The sequence below is a fragment of the Metopolophium dirhodum genome, chromosome 2, assembly GCF_019925205.1.
Source record: "Metopolophium dirhodum isolate CAU chromosome 2, ASM1992520v1, whole genome shotgun sequence".
Lineage (NCBI taxonomy): Eukaryota > Metazoa > Arthropoda > Insecta > Hemiptera > Aphididae > Metopolophium > Metopolophium dirhodum.
Genome location: NC_083561.1, coordinates 14890018 through 14912467, shown reverse-complemented (window position 1 = coordinate 14912467; position 22450 = coordinate 14890018). Strand labels below are relative to the sequence as shown.

The 22450-nt window shown below is 31.8% G+C and overlaps 1 protein-coding gene across 2 annotated transcripts; it reads left to right on the top strand.

The window, feature by feature from the left end:
• Nucleotides 1-4148: 4148 nt before the first annotated feature.
• Nucleotides 4149-22056, top strand: LOC132938340 (vitamin K-dependent gamma-carboxylase). Of its 2 annotated transcripts, XM_061005120.1 has the most exons (10): nucleotides 4149-4441; nucleotides 5058-5213; nucleotides 5957-6122; nucleotides 9452-9646; nucleotides 10792-10955; nucleotides 11379-11605; nucleotides 12236-12367; nucleotides 15360-15672; nucleotides 16619-16986; nucleotides 21926-22056. In XM_061005120.1, exons 1-10 carry the CDS (start codon nucleotides 4297-4299, stop codon nucleotides 21932-21934), a joined length of 1875 nt encoding a protein of 624 aa, XP_060861103.1. In that variant the 5' UTR covers nucleotides 4149-4296; the 3' UTR covers nucleotides 21935-22056. The 2 variants fall into 2 exon arrangements, with proteins under 2 accessions (XP_060861103.1, XP_060861102.1); XM_061005119.1 differs by lacking the exon at nucleotides 21926-22056 and having other exon boundaries at nucleotides 4151-4441; nucleotides 16619-17190.
• Nucleotides 22057-22450: the final 394 nt, after the last annotated feature.

The following is a 22450-nucleotide window of genomic DNA, read 5'->3' as shown; positions in this document are numbered from 1 at the left end:
ACTACGTACGTACGTTTGTACATAAATAAGTAAGGTTTATTGAAAAGGGAGTCATATTTTTTACACTAAAATATCACAAATTATTAATTCACATGACAATAATATTATGAGCTATAAGCACCGCTAATAACCAAGGTTAGGACGTATATGACTTCTATGGGCATTCCTTCATTTTTTCGTTCACATTGCGGACCAAATTATAAATCAACATGATATCACACGAAGGCATGATATATAAAATTATATTTTATTTTTGCATTTTTAGGCACTTATTGTAGCTACAAATGCATTTTTTTTATATAGTTTAAATACACTTTGGGACATTTTATACATTGCCTGGCAATTTTCTAAAATTTTAGATTTCAGTAAACATATTGTGCTCAATGCTCTTTCACTATCGTATTATACATGCTGTAGTGCATACACGCTTTTACGCGAACATAAAACGTATAATATTCATGAATAATAATCTGTTAAATATGTATATGTATTTCAAATGGAATGAATATCGAATAATACGATGTTTAGTGCATTTCATAATTTAATATTTGATAATGAATTTTTAAGGACCTACTTTAGTGTTTTTTGGGCATATTTATATATACATTTTTTTCAGAATGTTTATGATCATAAACATTCCAATGCTTTACTAATAGCAAAATAATATTACGTTTACAAGATACACTCAAATTGACTAAACAATTTTAATTACTACTGAACAATACCTAGTAAACAGTCAGATTAAAATATTGAAACAATATTATAATAAATCACACAAGGACAGAACCATATAAAATAAGTATGTACAAAATATGTATTATCTATACTACGATTTAGGATAATTTGAATTTGAACAAGGAATACTAAAATAATTACAACAGTGTGTTACAAAATAAAAATAATTTTTAAAATAATACATAGTTCTACGTATTTTTTTGAACACTGCCTCCATTGAGAATTTTGAACTTAAATAAAATGTATATTAATATTGAGCATTTGAGCAGAACACAAAACAAAAGACTTGGTGTAACGGCCCTGATGACCGAGTTAACTCCTACTCCGCTGGACGTTATTTTCAATAGAGGTGATGGTTTACGACACACGAGTTCGATGGTTAATACATTATTGTTCAAGTGGGTTGCAATGCCAGAGTGGGGAGAAAACTTCAATATCGTCGCTGTAGATTTTCTACGGACCACCAACATAATCGATGCAGTGATTCATTTGAATACGAAAAAAATAATTCCGTCCTATCACCTTATAATAGCAATAATTAACTAATCAAAACCAATGTCATCATATATTATACTCATTGCGTGCTATACGCGATAATAAAGTATATTTTATGATTTATTTATGACTATATTGTAACAGTAAACGCGTATTAAACATTTTCATTTTTCATTTATCGATGGCTAAAAATAATAGCCATCATTCGTAATATTTAGTAGTAACGTAGCATTTAGTCATATTGAGAACTATAAAACGAATAATAGTATAATTGCAAAGGTTTAATTAATGATAAAAAATTATTATTACCACTGAGATTTTAGTAAAATCATTTTACTACACCAGTTATTTTATTCCCTCATCCGTAGTAAACAAATATAGGTACTACTCTATTAGGTACCTATTAAATAATACTATGGTCTACCTATGTAGTCTATGTAATCTATGTAATGTTAGTAGTTTCTAAAGATAAGTTTAGAACACATTATATTCTCGTTGTGTCTGTCTGTCCGTTTTAGTTACCAGCATCTGCATATTAGCTACAATTGTTGATATTAAGATAATTACTTATTTTGTAAGTATTCAATAAAGATTTATATTATGTATCCAAAATAAACTACCAAAATATTAAGGTTACCAAATTATTTTTATATTGTATTTGAAATTATAGATTTATATTGATATACGTTTGAAACCGGGAATGAAGCACAACTGCAGTGTGAGCTTTTCTAACTTGTTTAATAATATATATATATGTGTTTGGGTTGGGTACAACTTTTTTTCCAACTTATTTTCATAACGCTTTGTTTATTGCTATAGAAACGTAAATCAACAATAAAAATAAAACAACAAATTTAATTAAATTCTTAACAAAATGTAGCATGCTGCCAGATATGTTTCCACTGCACTATACCCAAAATATAATATTCTATGATTCCTCAGGAAAAAATGCGCAGGAAAAATATCTTGTAGAATATGTTAGTTATTTTTGAACATATCAATTATTATGGTTTTGCAGTAATTCTTATCAAATATAAGTAAAATTTCGTTGCCGGATCGTCAACGAAAAATTGAATTATATTGGATATGAGTTTAGAGCAATTTTCAAATTGTTTCTCCGTTTTATTACTTTAATATATTAACATCATTTAAGTACTTTTGTGCGTGTAATTAAGGATGAATTAAACTATTAAATTATTAATTTATTTCTACTATGTGAAGAAGTACATAATATTCTATTGTTATTAATGTTACAAACAATTAGGAGGTACCTATAAAACAATATTTATTTATAAGTTAAAATAACTCACAATTTTTTTTAATCTAAATTTCTCTCCCGGCCCTAAGGTTAAATGGGTTAGGTGATAAATCTATCCCTGATCACACCTACACTGAAAATTAAATTATTTTCGATGACAGTAGGAGCAACGGAAAATTACCTTTTCCTACATAGCACCGTGAAAAGTCACTGTCAAACCAGATTCGTGTTCATAGAAAACGTATTACTAAAACGTCAAATACTATTACAAATACTGCGTTATCCAGTGACTTTTAATACATTTTAAACAACGAAATTGCAGTGGCCGGTTTACGTACCCTGAAAAGACTAAGAGAGGTGTGAGCATGCCAAAAAAAAATACTAATACTATGGTGGTTCAAGCAGAAATACGTGCGTATTTAACAATAATAATTGTTGTTTAACAACAAATTGTAAATAATAGTATAATCTAAATATTGGTAGTATGGAATACTGGGGTGTGTGCCCCACGACTATGTGAGCAATTCATAATTGTAGAACCCCCAAGCTTTGAAATCTAGTTGCGCCACTGATTTACTCTACAAGAATTTTTTCCATCATCACAACTTCACGCCACTTCTCCCGATCATGAATTATATTCTCGACCACGTCCATCCATCTTTTCGTTGGACGTCCTCGGGGCCTCTTCCTCGTTGGTTTCCAAGACATAATTGTTTTAATTATGTTACCATCATTCCTAGGCATAATGTACCCAAACTACTGGATTCTTTGACCTCTAGTGCGTAGAATTACTTATGAAAAATAGTCGATAGTAAATAAAAATATACAATCAAAAATAAATAGGTACATTTATAATAATTATTAATATGTATTTTTTTTAAATTATTATTAATTAACCCGCGGCAACTTAGGCCATTGAGTGGTTTTTTTACTGTGGGGGAGGGTACTGTAAGTTTAAACACGTGTGTTTGTTACTTTGACAGAATTTTCTAGTGGGCACCCGTAGGTATCTGCCATTCCCGGGTGGCCTCTCTCTCTCTCCAGACACAATGACTGCCCGAAGAGAAGTGCCGCCTGTTGCTGGGTTCGAACCGGTCGCAACCGACGCCTTAGTCAACTCGGCTACTCCGTCTCCCTTAATATGTATTAAACATTGTCAATATTATATAATAAAGCCTAAATCCGAAAAAAATTATGTAGGTACCAATTAACAATTCAACATTATGTAATATAAGTATTCCCCTAGCGGCCTAGCCTCTTCTCTGTTCTAAACATTAATCTGAAGTTATCATTAAAAAAATGATTGTTTTCATATTGTAAGCTAGTTTTGTTATATAATATTTGTATTTGTTTTGATTTTGTATTATTTGAAATAAAACACTTGAGCTGTTATTGTGTTTATTGGAAACATACGAATATTGCGTTTCACGTCGGATTAAACCGAAAGCGACGTGCGGCACACACATAATATTACATCGTCATCGTCATCCCATAATAGCATTATTATTATTATTATCATCCTCGTCAATAAAATACGATTATACGATATCGCATCGGCTCGTATGTAAGTCGATGCGGGCGTGGTGGTCTTCAATTAAAACACTAAATATATTATAATATAATTATTACGTTAGGTATACACGTCACGACGTCGCGCCGCATAACCGTCAACGTCTCCGATCGACACGTCAGTTATTTGCCGAGACGAAAAACGTATTAATAATTAATTCGATCGATCGGTGTGCTACTACAGACGTCGTGTCTGGTGTACAGTGTACAGTGCCGGTCCATTCGCACACTTCCGAGCAATGGAAGCGGACACGGAAAATGTCACCGAGAAATCGTCGCGGAAAATCGTTCGGCGCGAGGCCACGACCGTCTGGCAACGGCTGGTGTCGTACATGTTCGAGCCCGAAGACGGAGAGTGTCTGGCCGCGTTGCGCATAGCTTTCGGTGAGTTCAACGCAACAATAATTACAACGATTTTTATACCGCAATAATACGATGTACAATAATATATTAGGCGTGTAGAAAGTGATCTACGAATTTAAAACTAGTGATCTACGCACAAAATATGGGAATATTATCCATTTTGAATATCAAGGAAATAATATATTATTATATTGTTAATGAATCAGTTTTTATTTTTATTATAACTATGTTGGAACAATTATTATCACTACTATTTTCATAATATTTATTAATTTTTTCTCAAATAATTCAATTATTCAAAATCTGATTTTTGGAATTTTGAAATATATATTTAAAGTTATATGACGAATATTATGCTTGATGAATCACATTGTAATTTGTGTAGTACCTACGATGTACGCCCAATTGGTGGTATAATACAATATCTATAATAAGTCAACAAAGCCATATTATAATATAATGTATAGGTACCGTACGGCGTATGTCTATGTACTGTATGTCAAAAATATTTTCGAGACGACGTGACGAGGTAGTTTTACATTTATATAACATTATACTACGGTCTACCATAACGATCGTTGAGATTTTATACCTGCAGTGAATTTTATGAGAGTTGTATTAACACTGTAATGAGTAGGTCTGCTAATGATGATCGACACGATGGATGAACGTGGTTTCTGCCAGGCCGAAAAACGATGGATGGAACCCATGAAGTGCTATTTTCCACTTTTCGACTTTGTCAAACCGCTGCCCGGCCGATGGATGTGCCTGGCATACGCGGCAATGTTTTCCGGTAAATCACAGTCACAAAAATATTTACTAAATATATACAAATATACAATATGCCTACATATATATTATATAATATATAGTATATACTGATGTGTGTGTGTTTGTATGATATTGACGCCATGTGCCTATACCTCTCTCTCCCTCTTTTGTATTCAATCCTGAAATTGGTTTTTAGCATTTCTCCACTCTTCCCTGTTACTTACCTTCCTCTTTGTTTCTTCGTAAGAATCACACCTTTAGTCCTTTATAATTTGTTGCATATTCTCCATTCGTGATCTTCCCTTAGAATTAATTGTACCTTCTACGCAGCCTTCTTTAATTAATCCCAGAAACCCACCATGCCTCAATACATGCCCAATCCATTACTTTCTCTTTTTCTTGATACTATTCCCTAGAGTTATTCTCTTGTCCATTCTTTTTAATACTTCCTCGTCTGTTACCATATCCATCCAACTTATTTTAATCATTCTTCTGTAGCACTACATCTCAAAAGCTTCTGTTCTTCTCATCTGTTCCTCTTTGCCCTTTGGAAATTGTCCACCTATACCTATAATAGTATCGCCTATAGCTATACCTACTTGACTTAAAATACTTAATCTGATCCATATGCGGCTTCTTATATAATCTATATGTTATAAGTACTTCAAACAGTGTAATGTGTATGTGTGTATAATATGTACATCCAAACACTTATCCAAATACTTGATTTGAAAACTTCATTCCGTTACTCGTGCTGTGCTATAGGAGTATTCGGCGTGTTCACCGGTTTCCACTACCGGATTAGTTGCGCCGTATACGCGATCCCTTACTGGTACATATTTTTGGCCGACAAGAGCTCGTGGAACAACCATTCGTATCTGTTCGGACTGCTGATCGCTATTTTCTCCGTAACAGACGCTCATCGCAACTGGTGAGCAGAGTACCTAATAATATATTTTGTCTCGTTCGCTATAATACCTGTTATATAGTTAAAGTATTAGGGAGTAACTTAACTTAAGTTGCAAGTAACGAAATTACTTTTAAAGTAATTGGATGGTTATTTAATTAGAGTTTAGTTCAAGAAATGTATACATAATTTAAGTTACTATTTTGAAGTAAGATTACTAATTTAATCGTTACTCCATTTTATTTAATATATTTTAAGAAGTAAGAAACAATTGGTAATATATATTTAAATATTGAATATATTGAATATTCATACAGGTACCTAAGAACGATTTTCGATCTAACATTATTATAATAGCTATTTGACTAAAAAGTTTTATTTTTAATTAATAGTAATTTTGAAAATACATTGTTATTAAAATAATAAATAATAACGTTTTAAATAGTAATTGTCGTTTTTAGTTCTTGAATAACAATTTTATATAATTTCATACTGTTGATTGTCATTAATTAATTGATGTAAGTATCGATAAAAATCATGACGAAAATCCAGTAATATTTTTTTTTAAATAAAAATGTTTATTTTAATAGCGTGTTACTATGTTAGATTATGAGCAGAGCGTTAAAAGAATTGATTTTACAATGATAAGTGTTTTTTAAAAACTTTTTATTTGTCTCTATGTACACAATAAGTAGTCAAATTAATGCTTCGATTTTCAACTTCAGTATCTTGTTCAATGGAAAATGAATCAAGTGGTATCGGAACATATATATTTCTATAAATGTCAATAAAATTGGGTAAGGTGACATTTTAATCCGTGGATCGTTGAAGACATTTTGATTTGTTTATCATAAAATATAATTTCATAAGTCCTAAACCAAATTCTCCTCGCACCAAAATTTTATTTTTATCAAACGAATCAAAATGTCCCCTTGTAAAAATCCCGGATCAAAAAGTCCCCGGAGGACAATTTGATCCAATAGAGAGAGTTTTATCCGCTCATAAAATTCATTATTTGATAAAACGGATCAACATTTTCCCATGTATTCATTGGGTCAAAAAGCTTGAACATTTAATGCAAGGCTCCTTTTATACTGTTACAAAATCAGTTTCAAAATATTAAAAATACATAATCACAATTTTTTTATAAACATTTTTATTTGACATAAACAATCTATACTATTTTTAGCTAAATAAGTTTAAATGATAAAAGTAAAAAGAGAATAACATGAGTTTTGTGAATAAGCTTGCTCTTGGCTAATGATCTATAAGCATTTAAAGTTCAAATTTTGATAAAATACGTAAAAATCACGGAAATGTGCAAATTGTTTTGAGTTAAAAATGCATAAAACTTTTATTTTTCAATCTAAGATTTGAAAATGTAATACAAGATTCCTTATAAGTTTGCTACCTTTATCAAAAAAATAAATATCTACCGGAAAGTCAAATCAAATTTGTATGAGCGTTTTAACTTTTTAAGTTAAAATTTTTATAACATTGGATATTCTTTTGATTTCTCATGTAGTGATATTCTTATTTTGTCGTAATTTAAAAACTAATATCTGTGTATATTTGAAATTTACACCATATGTTTATTGTATCAATTTCCATACTTTTCAAAATTTTCAAAATGTTTTGACTCGTTTTGAGCTGTTTACGGACATTTAAAAATTGTTTAGTTTTTTTTCTAGAAATATCAATAAAATTTTATTTGTTTGGTCAAAAAGCGTGAAAATTTAAAACAAGGCTCCTGATATATTTTTATTATAGCAGTTAAAAAATATTCAAAATACATAGACACAATTTTGTTTATAAGCATTTTAAGTTTAATTTTTTACAAAATTTAAAAATTATATTGTAGTTAAAAATGTATAAAATGTTCAATTTTAATAGCTAAGGATTGGAAATTTAAAACAATGTTCCACGTACCTAAATAGGTAAATAAATTGGTGCTAATTTGGTATACGCTCTATAGACAAGTTTTTGAGTTGTTATGTGCTCTACATATGTGGTTTTGATTGCGTTTTATTTTATTAATGATTCACATTCTGAATGTCTTCTACATGGCAAAAAAAAGGTCCAGACTGTCTTGACAGTAAAAACGCCAGCAATAGTGATTAAGATGAGACTGCGAATGGTTGAGAGGAACACTCCTCCTTTTCTTCAATAATTTAATTTTCACGTCGAACTCTTAATGTTTTGAGTGTGAGCTCCTGTATTTGCATCGACATAATATGAGATTTGGTGATTTGCCGTCTTGTGTACAAAACCTTGAATTGTGAGACACGTACATGAAGCCCATTCATCAAAATTAATTTCTGATCCTGCCTCGTTTTCACGTTCTATTATAGGTAGAAATGTTTCTTGATCGCGTCGATGAACATAAAATTAACGGCAATCGTTTCCATTTTTTAAACCAAATACCCGGGGGCCATCTACCCGTATGCCGTGGTTTTAGTTATTAATTACTTCAGCTTTTATATCTGTCAAGGAGGGAGGAGCATCTCCAGCTAATAATCTACCCGACTATCCCTATGGCCTATGGTACTTCCTTCGGCCACCGAAACGAACTTCATCAATCTGAATTGGATTTTGTGCATTTCCGACCATTTTTCTTTTTATCTTCAAAACAGCTGTGCATACTTCTCGGCAAATGTTAAACCAGTCGGTGACATACTCATTGCTTCTTCCTATCCGATTCATTACCATTTGTGTGGGAAATTCCAATACAAAAGTAAATACAAGTTCAACAATTTGACAAAGTGTTAACCCACTGTTGCAACGTTGGTTCAAATCAGTAAATCTTGTGGTGATCTTCTAGTTGTCAGACAGCCTCTTTTTAAACACCGAAAAATGGCCGAACACTTCCCATTTCCGTCGTTTTACCTGCATTTCTGTGTCACATTTATGACGAGGGGCGTAGTCTTTGGCACTTTTTAACAAACCTTTTTCTACTTAGAACCGATGAACTTTATTCACAATAATATCATAAAATATACGCCTTAGTAATAACATAGGCTGACGACCTTCTTCGCTCAGAATCGTTTTTGCTTTTTCGTATAGAATGATATGATATCATTGAATTCAAATTTAACACCATCAATTACAGTGACCTACTTGTAAACTACTCTACAGAAGAGCGACACCCACTTGTCCACCTTTTTTTAAACTCAAAAGTAATATGTAACAACCAAATAAAACAAAAGTAACTTAAAAATAATTTAATTACAATTTTGAAAGGTAATTTGTGATGTAATTCAACTATTAAAATAATATAACTCCCCAAACAGAGCAATAATAAAATTATCACATATAATAAATTATGTTTTCACTACACGCGTATTACCCCGAAGGTCCGTGGACAGATGGCTTCGGCGAAAAATGCCGTCGGACGCGCCGTCGTTGGTGCCCCGTTGGAACTATCTACTACTCAGGATACAGTTTTTCATCATGTACTTCGTAGCTGGTCTAAAAAAGTTTGAACCTGATTGGCTGTGGGGTTACTCGATGATGTCGTTGGGCCACCATCACGTGTTCACCCCTTTCAGGTGCATATAATATATAATTAATTTCTTAAAAACAAATATTATTATCAGTGGCGTGACTCAAGAGTCATGAGTGATCAGTGGATCCAGTAGCACCTGAGCCCGAACGCTAGGGTCCCAAAGTATATTTTTCTTTTAATAATATACTATTTTTTAATTTATTTTAATGATTCAAGGAACGCTTGAATTTACTATTAATTTAATGAATATGTAAGAATAAATTGAGTGTGAATAATAATATGTAACCGACTCAATTTTCATGTACATGGGGTGAACTTATGATCACTATTACTGGAAATTCAAAATGTTTAATAGAAACTTGAAAGTGTTAACGGGTATTTTGCAAATGGGCATAATATATTTTCAAAATCCTATACGTACTACCTACTATATTATATATATTACTAGCTCATTCCATGCACATCGTTTCCCGGCCATCAATAATTATTATTATAGCTTCAAAAATCTGGCAACCATTTATAAACAAAGAGTTCCTTCGGAAATCTCAAAATCCCTGTTTGAGCACCTCCCGGGGTTAGTCCTCTCCCTTTTTAAATTAGCCTATTTTCTGCTCTGAGAGAGCTCTATACCAAATGATCCCGTGCACTTCGTTGCCCGGCAACTCTATATGAATAATATGTTTTACATATTACCGTGGCAACCATTTATATACAAAAAATTCCATCGGAAATCTCAAAATAATATATAAATGGTTACCATGGTAATATGGACACACACAGACGGAACTCTCAAAATAATATATAAACGGTTGCCATGGTGATATGGACACACAGACAGACATACATACATTTTTATATATGCTCTGTTTCTTAGTTAGTCTTCATAAAACGATGTAGGTATGATAAAAAAAATCAAAAAAATCATATTATATTAGGTATCAAAAAAAGGGTATGAAACAATTTCAGAAAATGAACGAACACTCCTATGAACTTTCTGTCACTTCAATAGATGAAGGGAAGGGGCTTTGAAAATGTCGATCCCGGTCTCAAATTTTGAAGTTACGCCACTGAATATTATATTATAATACATCAATCAACTCTGTCAGTCGACTCGACTTAAGTGGCAAACATTAAACCAGCGTTAGTGAGTTATTTAAATGTTGCTTTCGCCTCCACAAACTGCTGCAGGTACTTTTTCTCAGCTGAATTCATAGATCATTGGATAGTGCACGTCGGAGGATTCCTCATCGACTTGTTTTCGGGATTTGGACTGTGTTTCCGGTCCACTCGACCGTTCACCATCGTCGTGCTGCTTGCATTTCATGGCATGAACGCAACCATGTTTACCATAGGTGAGTATACCGAAATAGGCGGACAAGTGTCTTTCGCACACATATATTTATATACATTATGCACATGTAGACGATTATGAGACACTTCATGTTAACAATCCATAAAATTATTGATTAAATATATGATATAGTTTCCTATGTGATATCTGTATTATACAAATATACAATGTTGAGGAAGTTACTTTTTATTGGTAATTAAATTGCATTACGAATTACCTTTAAAAACTGTAGTTATTTTAGGAGGAAAGAACTATTTTTCTTACTCGTAAAATATGATAATAATTTGTACTCCATTCTAACTTTCTCGCTTACTATACACAATTTAAAATTAAATTACTTATTGTTGTTACTATTAAATAGCTGTACGCTGTTTATTTTAATCAAAATTGAATAATATAGCGTTCTCATATTATACTTGGGCAGGTATGTTTCCATACGTTTGCGCCGCGATGATACCGGTGTTTTGCGATCCAGCGACGATGTCTAAAATGTTGCGGACCGTTGTTGAATCTGTCTGGAACGACAAATCAGCACCAAAGTCTATTGTCTACAAACCACCGACGCGGACCAAACAAAACGCCATCGTCGCAGGAGTGTGCATGTACACAGCTTTGCAGTTGTTTTTGCCGTACTCGCATATAGTGACACAGGTATATTATAAGCACGCACTCTGTGACCAACAATATACCAACAATATACGTTCATATAGGTTTAAGTGTATAACCTTTAGATTATGAATGTATTTACTTTAACCACGAATCTTCCGTTTTCATCTTGACTTTGGATTTTTACTTGACTTTCGCCGTGCCTGTTGGTATTTAGACTTTGATCGTAAATTGTATTTTTTTTAATACTAAAATGAACTTAATTCTCATGAACGAAAAAAAGTTCATCAATCAAGTAAGTATGTTTGGTACGTACGATTTTTTTAATAATTCATTATAATTGTTTAGTATCAACTGTGTCATGTGTGCTATGTTAGTCTTAAATGGTTTAATGAAACGCAAGCAGTATTTCGGTGGCGTATCAGGGAATTTTGTATAAGAGGGAAAGGGCTAAGTCCCACTTAAAATCTCCATTAAACTTTCCTTCACTTACAATTTATGTAAAAGTGACAATGAAGCAGTGATAATTCCAAAATACTTAGTATTACTATAGCGTATGTTTAATGAAATAAAAATATTTTCGCATGTCGTTAAAATCTAACCTATGTGCGTAGATTAACCATCCCTGGTTCAGTTAGGTCATTCCTGGCCTATAACATTTATGATTTATTACAGGGTTACAACGGATGGCGAAACGGATTATACGGATATTCTTGGGACATGATGGTGTATAACGTGGACGTGGCCAAGGTACAAATAAAGGTGTTGGACCACGTGCGCCATGAACAATTCTTCTTAGATCCGAACGTAATAATAAACCCATTACATTATTTAATTAAAATTGTATACTAAGCTTTAAAGCTAAATGGCTCGGGTACTAGGTAAATTATTTATTTATGCACTATAATATTATGCATATCCAGCATTTCCGCTCTAATTATGTTTGTGTATAATGACGTATATGCCAGATATGTATTGTGATTTGAGCTAAAAACAACCGAAAAAACTGTAATTTTCTCCACATCTAAAAAGTAATTTTGGCAATTTGCAATTCTTTTTAAATTTTTAAATTGTGATTTGTGCCACATATTTTATAAAATCTGCGCTGCAATCGTGTACTGACAAAAATTATGATTTCACGCCAATTTGTATGATTTGACGTGGATTACATACGCACTTAAATTATTGGTGGCTTAAATTACAAGTATTGAAACTGGCAAAAAATTCCATCTTTCACTTAAGTAGCCCACCACTGCGTATAAAATATACATAATAATGCATTTGTGTACTAGGTATTTCTTTATATTATATACTAGCTGAATTACCCGGCGTTGCCCGGGAAAAAAAATTGTGATTGTTCAACTCCTTTTGGGTGTAAAACGCTGTGGAAGCAATATCTTTTTAAGTGTAAATTATATTATATTTTAATGTATAGCCATCTCGACCGGCGTTGTCAGTGAGATTCGCTTGTGATTATGCGAGCGCAGTATATTATTGGGTAAGCAATCTACCTGTAGTACATCGCGGACCCCATGTGGTTTGTACGTAAGTATATAATTTAACTCTAAAGTATCAAAGTTATACCAAGTTTGACATTTTTACTTGATTCAACATACGGCGGATTAATACAATCAACTAATATAAAATCCTAACCTAACACAGAGTTACCCAGAAAAAAATTCTGATCGTTCAACTCCTTTTGGGTGTAAAACGCTGTGGAAGCAATGTTTTTTAAGTGTAAATGATATTATATTTTAATATTCAGCCATCCCAACTGACGATGTCCGTGAGTTTGCAGCAGTAAATTATCAGGTATAGGCAATCTATACATGCGGTAGATCTCGGACCCCGTGCAGTGGTGTGTACGTAAGTATCAAAATTATACCAACTTTGTCGTTTTTACTTAATTCAATCTACGGCGGATTAATACAATCAATAAACACAAAATTCTAACCTAACCATACAAAAATCCAATAAATAAGAAAAAACCAAACATTCGTATATGTATAGATAAAGAAGAAAAATAAAGGAAGAAAAAATAAGAAAAAAATCAATTCGAAAAATTGGTCCGCCGAACCTGTGGTTTGAACTTGAGACATTCTTTAGAACTATAGAAGTACCACTGCGCCAACAGGCGTAGGCAATGCTCCAATAATAATAATTATTATTAAAACCAATATCAACCATTTACAAACAAACATTTCCATCGTAAAAATCTCTGTTTGAGCATTTTCCCGTGTAGGTCACTGTTGGACCTCTAATTTACCCTTTTTAAGTAGCCTATCTTCTTCCCTTAGGTCTAATCTATCTCTGTACCAAATTCCATCGCAACCGGGTGAACGGTTAAGGAATGCACAAAAGACACACAGACAGACAAACATTCATTTATATATATATAGATAATTCATCTGTACGTGTGTACCTTACTCCTGTACTATCCTCCTAAACGGCTTGACCGATTGTCATCAAATTCTTTATGTGTGTAAGAGTGGGTTCCTAGATGGTTTGGATTGACAATTGGACCAGGTAAATCTAACTCGGAGAGGTGCCTAGAAAGATTTTGAGATTTAGGTACGGTGAAAATGTTTGTTTATTAAGGGTTGTTATTGGTTACAGCTTTAAGCTTACAGATTTATTAGAAATAAAAGAAATTTGTATTTTTTTTTTTTGTATACAAATGGTTGCCATTAGTTACTCAGGCAGATGAGGTAAAATCATACATCAAATCATCACATTTATGGTTTTGAATAAAAAAATTAAATCTTAAAACAAATATTATGAGAGTTGAATGTATGTTTGTAGTTTGTATAGGTACTCAAAAACTACTTAACCGATTTTGTAAAAATTTCAAATCGTTCTTGGAGATATCATGAAAATGTAGAGAGTAGTTTTAACAACGTTCGATGTATATTATCAAGTGCTACACTCGCTCTGCCGCAGGTGAATTGTCGATCTCGTTCAAATTAGTTTACAAAACGAGGTACACGGACGAAAATTTGTCCGTGAACTGAGGTACATCAAAAGTAAGATACACCTATACGGCACTTAATCTTATATTTTTTCATTTTTTCACGGGCGAAGTCGGATTATACAGCTAAAATGGATGTTGGTTCATCCGAAGGTAATATACTTAAAAACTACTGGACCGTTTTCAATAAAAGTTATATCGATAGATTCCTTGAAACTTAAAGGGTGTTTATATCTTGTTTACGCATCTCCTATAGAAGGCTAAAGGGTAGCTCACACTTGATTTCCTTTCAGCTTACAAAAAAAAAAGATATAGCATATACATTTTTTTTACATATATATCTATTACAAATACAAATCTTTGGCCCGAATAACGTCGGGTGGACAGCTAGTATTATCATTGATTATGAATTAGTATACATTTATACATAATATTCACAACCAATAGTATTATATATAGATACCTAGTTATTTTTAATCTTTTAATGGCAAAATCGAATTTATAGTTTAAATATTTACAAGGAAATTGATTTGTTTTTATCATCTTACGAATAATATTATACGATTTTATCTCCAACGAGTTGGACTCGTATTTAAAATAATGCATTTTCCTAAATTCGTTGAACATTAAAAAAGCATGACACTAGGTATACCTACCTTTGAAACCATTCGATAAGTGTAGCAGAGTACACCACAAATCAACAGTTAATAATTGAAATATTCTATTCTTTCAAAGTTTCAAAACAAATAATATTTTTGACTGAAAAACATAAAATGTTGATACATACAACAAATAATATTGTACTATTAAAATAAAACGTCACCGCAACAGGGCTGGACGGACAACAACAAGTGGATGTTGCATGGCGATATGTTGAAGCAGTTTGCGGGGTGCGTGGCTGCTAATATGCCCGACAGACATGACAACATGTCCATCACAATGGACATTTGGGGGTCTCTCAATGGCCGGTTCCACCAGCGACTGGTTGACCCAAACGTGGACCTATTACACGCCCCTTGGTCACCCTGGTCATCCGTGCCTTGGCTATTGCCATTGATCCGGCACTTGGACTGGTGGCGGCCTTGGATAGTGGACGCAAAACGCAACACCGACAACGATCTACTATTTTTCGCTGATTTCCCCGGTACGAACATAATATAGCGCTTGACATTTGGTCCTTATATTTCGTCTCAAATTACTCTCCCTAAAAAAGTTTGATTTGATTACAAAAAAAAATTATGAATGAACCCGTGCCACAAAAACTCTAAAGATTGATTTATTGAACATTTTTTAAAACTAAATATTTTTTCATATAATCAATCGTAACTGAAAAACAACATAACTAACTTCAACTCAATGACACTTGCCCAGCACACTGACCTTGCCCAGTGCCATGTAATCAATAATCAATAATCCCATCCACCAACTGTAACATCTCCATCTCTATCAACCCAACCCGTAACATTGCTCCGGTGCTTGTTTATACTCTGTTCAACATAAGAAGCAACCCTAGGAGGCTACCAGTTTTCATCGGTGACACCAAATGTTTCCAAATTGTTTGATCAACTACCTGTAGCCACAACAGAGCAACCGATGCCATGCGCACAATACGGCCGCCCGGGTTTCCACTTATGTTGAATAGAATACACCTACATAGTAATATTATTAAGTTAAATTAATTACAATAAACGTTTAGCAATGGAGAAATAATATACAAGTAGATAGTGGTAGTCCAACACATTATATAAGGTAATTCTTTCAAAAGCAAAGACATATTAAATCATCCTGACCCAGATCCAGACTCCGAAACCTGAGCGTTATAGGAGAAAAGTAATATATAGTTTGAGTTAAATAAAAAGAAGTTACATATCGTACGTCACTGTCGTGTTATGTGTTATGTTATGTTATTTTATTCTTCTATAACTGATGGTGTTGGGTGCTGGTGTGAATACTGATTTTACGGTGTATCATTTAAGTCGTGGCCAACTCCTCATTTCGATCCTAATTGTGTCCCTGCAGAGTATCGCACTAATATTTCAGATTTAAAAATATCTTTGTAGTTGTCTTATATGTTTTGTCCGTTTACATAGGTATGACTGTTAGGGACATCGCGGACGACCGGGAAGACACCACCGCTACGTTGGCCGTGCTCGAGGGTGCCGTTGCCGTCCATGAATCGTGGACCAGTGGTGGAGGCGATGATGGGGCCGTGCGACTAGTGTCCGGCGAAGCAATGGACGTGACTGGCCGACATCTCGTGACCACCGTGAGCGCGACGCCGTCGTGTTACGTGTTTGCAGCGACGGTGGATAGCGGTGGCGATAGCGTTGGAGGCGGTGGCGGTTGCGATGTCAGTAATGGCAGTGGCGACGGCGGAGGAGTATCGACTCGGCCGGCTGCAGTCGTCCACGATCGCCCTGGCTGTTCGGAGGCTTGTTATGCGTTCGCGTTTCACGCCGTAAGAGACGCATTTTCCGCTTTTTTTTTCCCGCACCACTGTCTGACTGCAGACGGTTGCAACACGAATTTTCGTGGAGTATAGGTATTTAATCCTATTAGAAATGTCGGTAGTTTGCCATTCGATCAACGTTATTATCACAGAAACTTAACTATACTATTTGTGCATACCTACCCATTTATTTAAATAAAAAATAATAATATATTATAATGGCGTGCTTTAGTTTACAAATCCACTCCGCTGTGTTAAAGTAATATCGCTTTTTATTTGCAGTACCCGATAATAACATACCTATGTATATTATATAGGTATCATAAAATAATTAAATTTTTTTAATAGTTATTGTTTTCTTAACGCTTAAACCTATTCATGATCATAACTGTGTAATTAGAATTGAAAAAATAGGGGCTAGCTGCTAGAGTCCTATAAAACCAAGGTCAAAATATGGCGTGGCGTAGTGCAGCAAAACTCCTAAAACTCTCCATCATCATAAGTGTCACTAGAGTTAAGTAGTCACATGAAGTCCTGCTGATGAATCAAAGTTGAATATAAACCATAGAGAAAAAGTGTCTCCAATGTCATTCAAAATAAAATATAAATAAGTTATTAGTTTATTATAAGTATATAATATGTATATTTCTATAACAGTATACGTCTATAATTATAATCAAATGATTACAAAATATCGGAAAATATTCAATTTTCATATCTAAGGATTCAACATTTTAAAAAAGGTTCTTCATAAGCAGTTCATACAGCATGTAACTAAAAAAATTAAAAAATATATGAACACAGTTTTTTTTACAGATATTTTGAGTTCAAATTTCAGCGAAATTATAGAGATACAAAGAATAACAATATTAGTTATTTTGTTTCAATTTAAAAATATTAGTCATGGATGCTTGAAACTTGAAAGTTCAATTTACTGTATTACTAATAAGCAATAACTAATAGTAAAATAATTTACTTTAATAGCAATGATTTTATATCATTTAATTCAAATTTAACACATACATTACAGTGACCCAGGACACCAAATGTACAACTGAGTGATACCCACTTGCCCATTTTTTTATGTATTGTAAGTACTTTTGCTAACTGCATCATATTTAATATCTACCCAAACAAGTTTGAACAACCATGTGGGCACAAGGGGTGCTGTGTGCAACACTTGCATCATATCTGGTGATATGATAGATTAGGTTAGGTTAGGTTAGGTTTAATAATAACCTATATAAACATTTAGTAAAATGTCAAGCAATAAGTGGGTACCTATCTAAATATATTCAATTAAAAATTACAAAAATTAAGAATATCGATTTTTTAAAAATCTACAAATTATGCCTAAAAAACTCCCATTTTTGCAATTTTTCTTGAATTTTATTTTTTTCCAATTGTTAAGAAAACTTTTGCCAGTTTTTAATTTTGATTTACCAAATGTACCAACTAGATTTTATTTCCCACCAGAAAATATATTGCATTTGAAAATCAAATTATTTTTATATTTAATATTATAAATCGAGTAAACATACAAAAAAATACATCATTTTAAAATCAATATATTGATAAATGTATAGATTAATGTATACATAAAAAAAATACATCTAAAATTAAGAATTAGTTATTAAGTATAATATTATGTTATGTATATAAGTACCTACATACGTTTATATATTATTGTTTTGATTTCAATAAAAAAAAATAGTAATATATAACTACTAGGTAGGATATATGCTATACGTTTATAGGTATTATAATAAAATGTGAAACAGAATAAGTTAAAAAAAAAATTTAAAAAGAATAATAGAAAACCCCATAATATATAACCTTATAATTATCTGCAGTTGTTTGATCTCATTAACTACTAATGGTTATAACTTATGAATTATGAACAATAACATTAAATCACTATTACCTTAGGTACCTACCTAGTAATTATATAGATACGGAATTTACCTATAATATTATTAATATCTACACGTGAACACTTGATTATAAGTAATATTATAAATATTATAAGTAAAATATTTTGATTATTTAGGTACTGCATCGCGATCTTTGAAAAACTTTATGTCTTTATATATTTATATATAAAATGTAAATTCGTCGGTTAATAGTAGAGTTTAATATTCTGATTACCTATCGGCTATCGTTAATTATCTATTGGGAATATCCTGAGCGTTAACCACACGCAAGAAGCCATATTGTTGTTATTATTATTATTATTATTAGGTAGTTAAAAATTATTATCGTTTATTAACTACCTATAGTACCTACCACCTAGAATGAATCTTCAGATCATCAATATTCGTCCTATAAAAGAACAGGTCTAACGCTCCGGAAACCATAATACACCTCCGAACTGTCGAAAGAATTCTATGAACTCACTAGTGACTAAAATCAAGAAGAGTTAAGGTTTGAGCGACTCCAATATCATCATGAATCGAAACTTGTCTTTGTTTCTTTTGGTTCTCGCAGTTGGTAAGTACAAACTAGTAACTACGTACAAAATATAATAATCAATTTATTTGGCCCTATAATAGTACTTATACAGTTATGCATCCACTTCAACGTAAGATTTTATATTTAGTGTTAGTATATAATCATAAATTTGAAATTTCAACTTTTAACTTTTACTTAAAGTGTAAGCATTTTCATATTTACTATTTTAACAGATAATTGATAAATTATAATTAACTAGCAATTTTAGTAGGTAATTTAGAATGGGGGAAATCCTTGACTAGAAACTTGTTTTTTAAAAGTATATGAACTATAATTATTATGATATTAGAACTACTAGGTAACCTACTCACTCAAAATATTTCAAATTAGTTTTAATTAATTTATTATTTATTAAATAATAAAAAAAATACAATTTTCACTCAGTATTATCCTATTATAAAATATTACGCGTCTTACAAATTGTATTTGTATCAAATCAAAATATTATTATATTAATTTTACATTTTTACCCAATTACAAATGAATTTACACCGCTATAATGTGGTGTTTGTATGTGTACAAAATAATATGTACAATATAAATTATATACATTTCCATTAACATTCAACTTTAATGTACTCATCTTAAATAAATATTTAACAGTTATCCAATGATAAGTAGGTTATACATTAGGCAAATTCAGCCATATTATTCATTGGCCTAAAATATTTTATACAATTCATCGTGATGTGAGGTATAAGGGATGCAGATTTCAGAATGAAGAATGAATGAACCTAGTTCTATATAATTTGAAATATTTAAAATTAATCATAATATTCCCAAGTAATATAGTAGACACCAAGCTACGATCTAAACCCACATTTGTTCAATTTATTTCGAATTTATTTTAAATAATATCAAACTTTAAGACTCGTCCCCCACCAGGGGTTAAAGTGGCTCAAAATGGCAAGGCGTGCGATTCATATTTTATTTTGAGCGTTCCATGTGACCATGTTTTCCCGTACAACAATTCATTAGTTTGTTAAGCCAAACAATTTTTCACGATATATTAATTGCTTTTGTTAGTAGGTAGAAATAATATCCATATTATGGATTTATGTAGAATCATGCATATTTATTAAATTTAATTAATTAAGTACAAAAATAGCTAGCACAAAAATTATATTTTTCATACTTCTTAGGGGTTCATTGTAGATAAATAGTATTTTTAACACTTATATAATATAAATTAACAAAACTAAGAATAATTTAAAAAAAGGTAGGTAAGTAGATGTACAGCTACATGATCTGCTGTACAGTAGGTTACAAGTGGGTCACTGTATTGTATGGTGTCAAATTTGAATACAATGATATAATATCATTGTATAAGAAAAACGATTCTGAGTGAAAACGGTCAGTCAGCCTATGATATTACCAAGTATATTTGATGATATTAACCTAACCTTGTTTTAAATGTTCAATCCCTAGCTAAAAATAACATAAAAATGTGAACATTTTATATATTTTTAACTACAAAATAATTATTAAATATTGTAAAAATTCGAACTTTAAATGTTTATAAAAAAAAATTGTGCCTATGTATTTTAATATTTTTTAACTACTATTGTAACATTATATCAGGAGCCTTGCATTAAATTTTCACGCTTTTTTACCCAAAAAATAAAAATTGTGTATAGAAAATGCTAATATAAATATTCAGTCGAAATTTCATGTATCTACGGTCATTTACTTTAGAGTTACACCAAAAACCAAAATCGATTTTCTCGAAAACGTAAATATTCCCGTTTTTCCTTAATTTTTCTTTTGTTTTTCACGTCGCTTTTAAAAATTACTGGGAATGTTTTACTTTTGACCCCTAAAGTACCAACTAGATTCACTTTCCTATCAGAAAAGTTACTGTTGAAGAAAATTTAAGCATTTTTACTGTCCTAAAAAGTGATGACAGACACAAAAAAAAATAAAAAATAAAAAAAAACACATCATTGTAAAATCAATACATTCATCGCTTCGCTAAGAATCTAAAATGTCAATAGGAACATAAATTATGTTTCACTTATTGTGACTTAGATACGTTGCACAAAATGTTAAATATGTAATTTTTTGCGAGACTCATCAAGCTAATAATTTTTATCAATATTCTTTTTATTTAACTAAAAAATATATACTTATAAATATTGAAAAATTATAAATTTTTGAAAATAAACAATTAAGAATTAATTGGCCTTAGCGTACCAACATATACTGTTTGAAAATGAGTTAAAGGGGACTTCTCATAGACGCAATCAGAGGTAGGGGGACTAAAAACTAAGACCACCCCTCTACACTCCCTTTTTTCAGTTTACTCCGATGATAATATACCTATACCTACCTAATGCGTTTAAACAGCAATTTCATCAAACTTCAAAATAATTGACACTTTGTTCGTCCAATACAAAAGTATTTAGATATACCGTTTTAATTTGTTTTCAACTTTTAGTTTTGCTGATCGCAATTACAACAATCAATGCCGAATGTCGCTGGCTTGACTGCCATGCACATTCGGCCGGCGACTGGTGCAACATACTCGGACCCGGCTGGAAGGTCAAAAATTGGCGACGGTGTAACGGATTGATGGGAAAATCTGAACAATGCTGCAAATGATGCAATTAATAACTGTTTTTTTTTTTAATACGCATATTACTTCTGTAAGTTCATTTATATAATTGATACCGGCGCACAGTTTGTTTTGAGACGTGTTTATTAATTATTTTTATTTACTTATATTATTACTCGTATAAACAATTATTGAATTACTGTTTAACAATTATGTTGAAGCGAATTATTTTATTTGTTGTGTCTGCCATCACTATAAGGCCCGAATTTGAATGATGAATACATTATTTTTTGAGAAATCCCCAACGATGCTTTTCAAGTACAAAATCGTTTTTATATAATATATGATACATCAGATAATTGAAAACATAAACTATTGTTTTTCGAGAATTTTACTATAATAATTTGT

Coding starts and splice junctions, on each gene's coding strand:
- LOC132938340 (XM_061005119.1), top strand. CDS start 4,297: ATGGAAGCGGACACGGAAAATGTCACCGAGAAATCGTCGCGGAAAATC. Junction 4,442..5,057: donor CGCGTTGCGCATAGCTTTCG/GTGAGTTCAACG, acceptor TGTAATGAGTAG/GTCTGCTAATGATGATCGAC. Junction 12,368..15,359: donor AATTCTTCTTAGATCCGAAC/GTAATAATAAAC, acceptor TCACCGCAACAG/GGCTGGACGGACAACAACAA.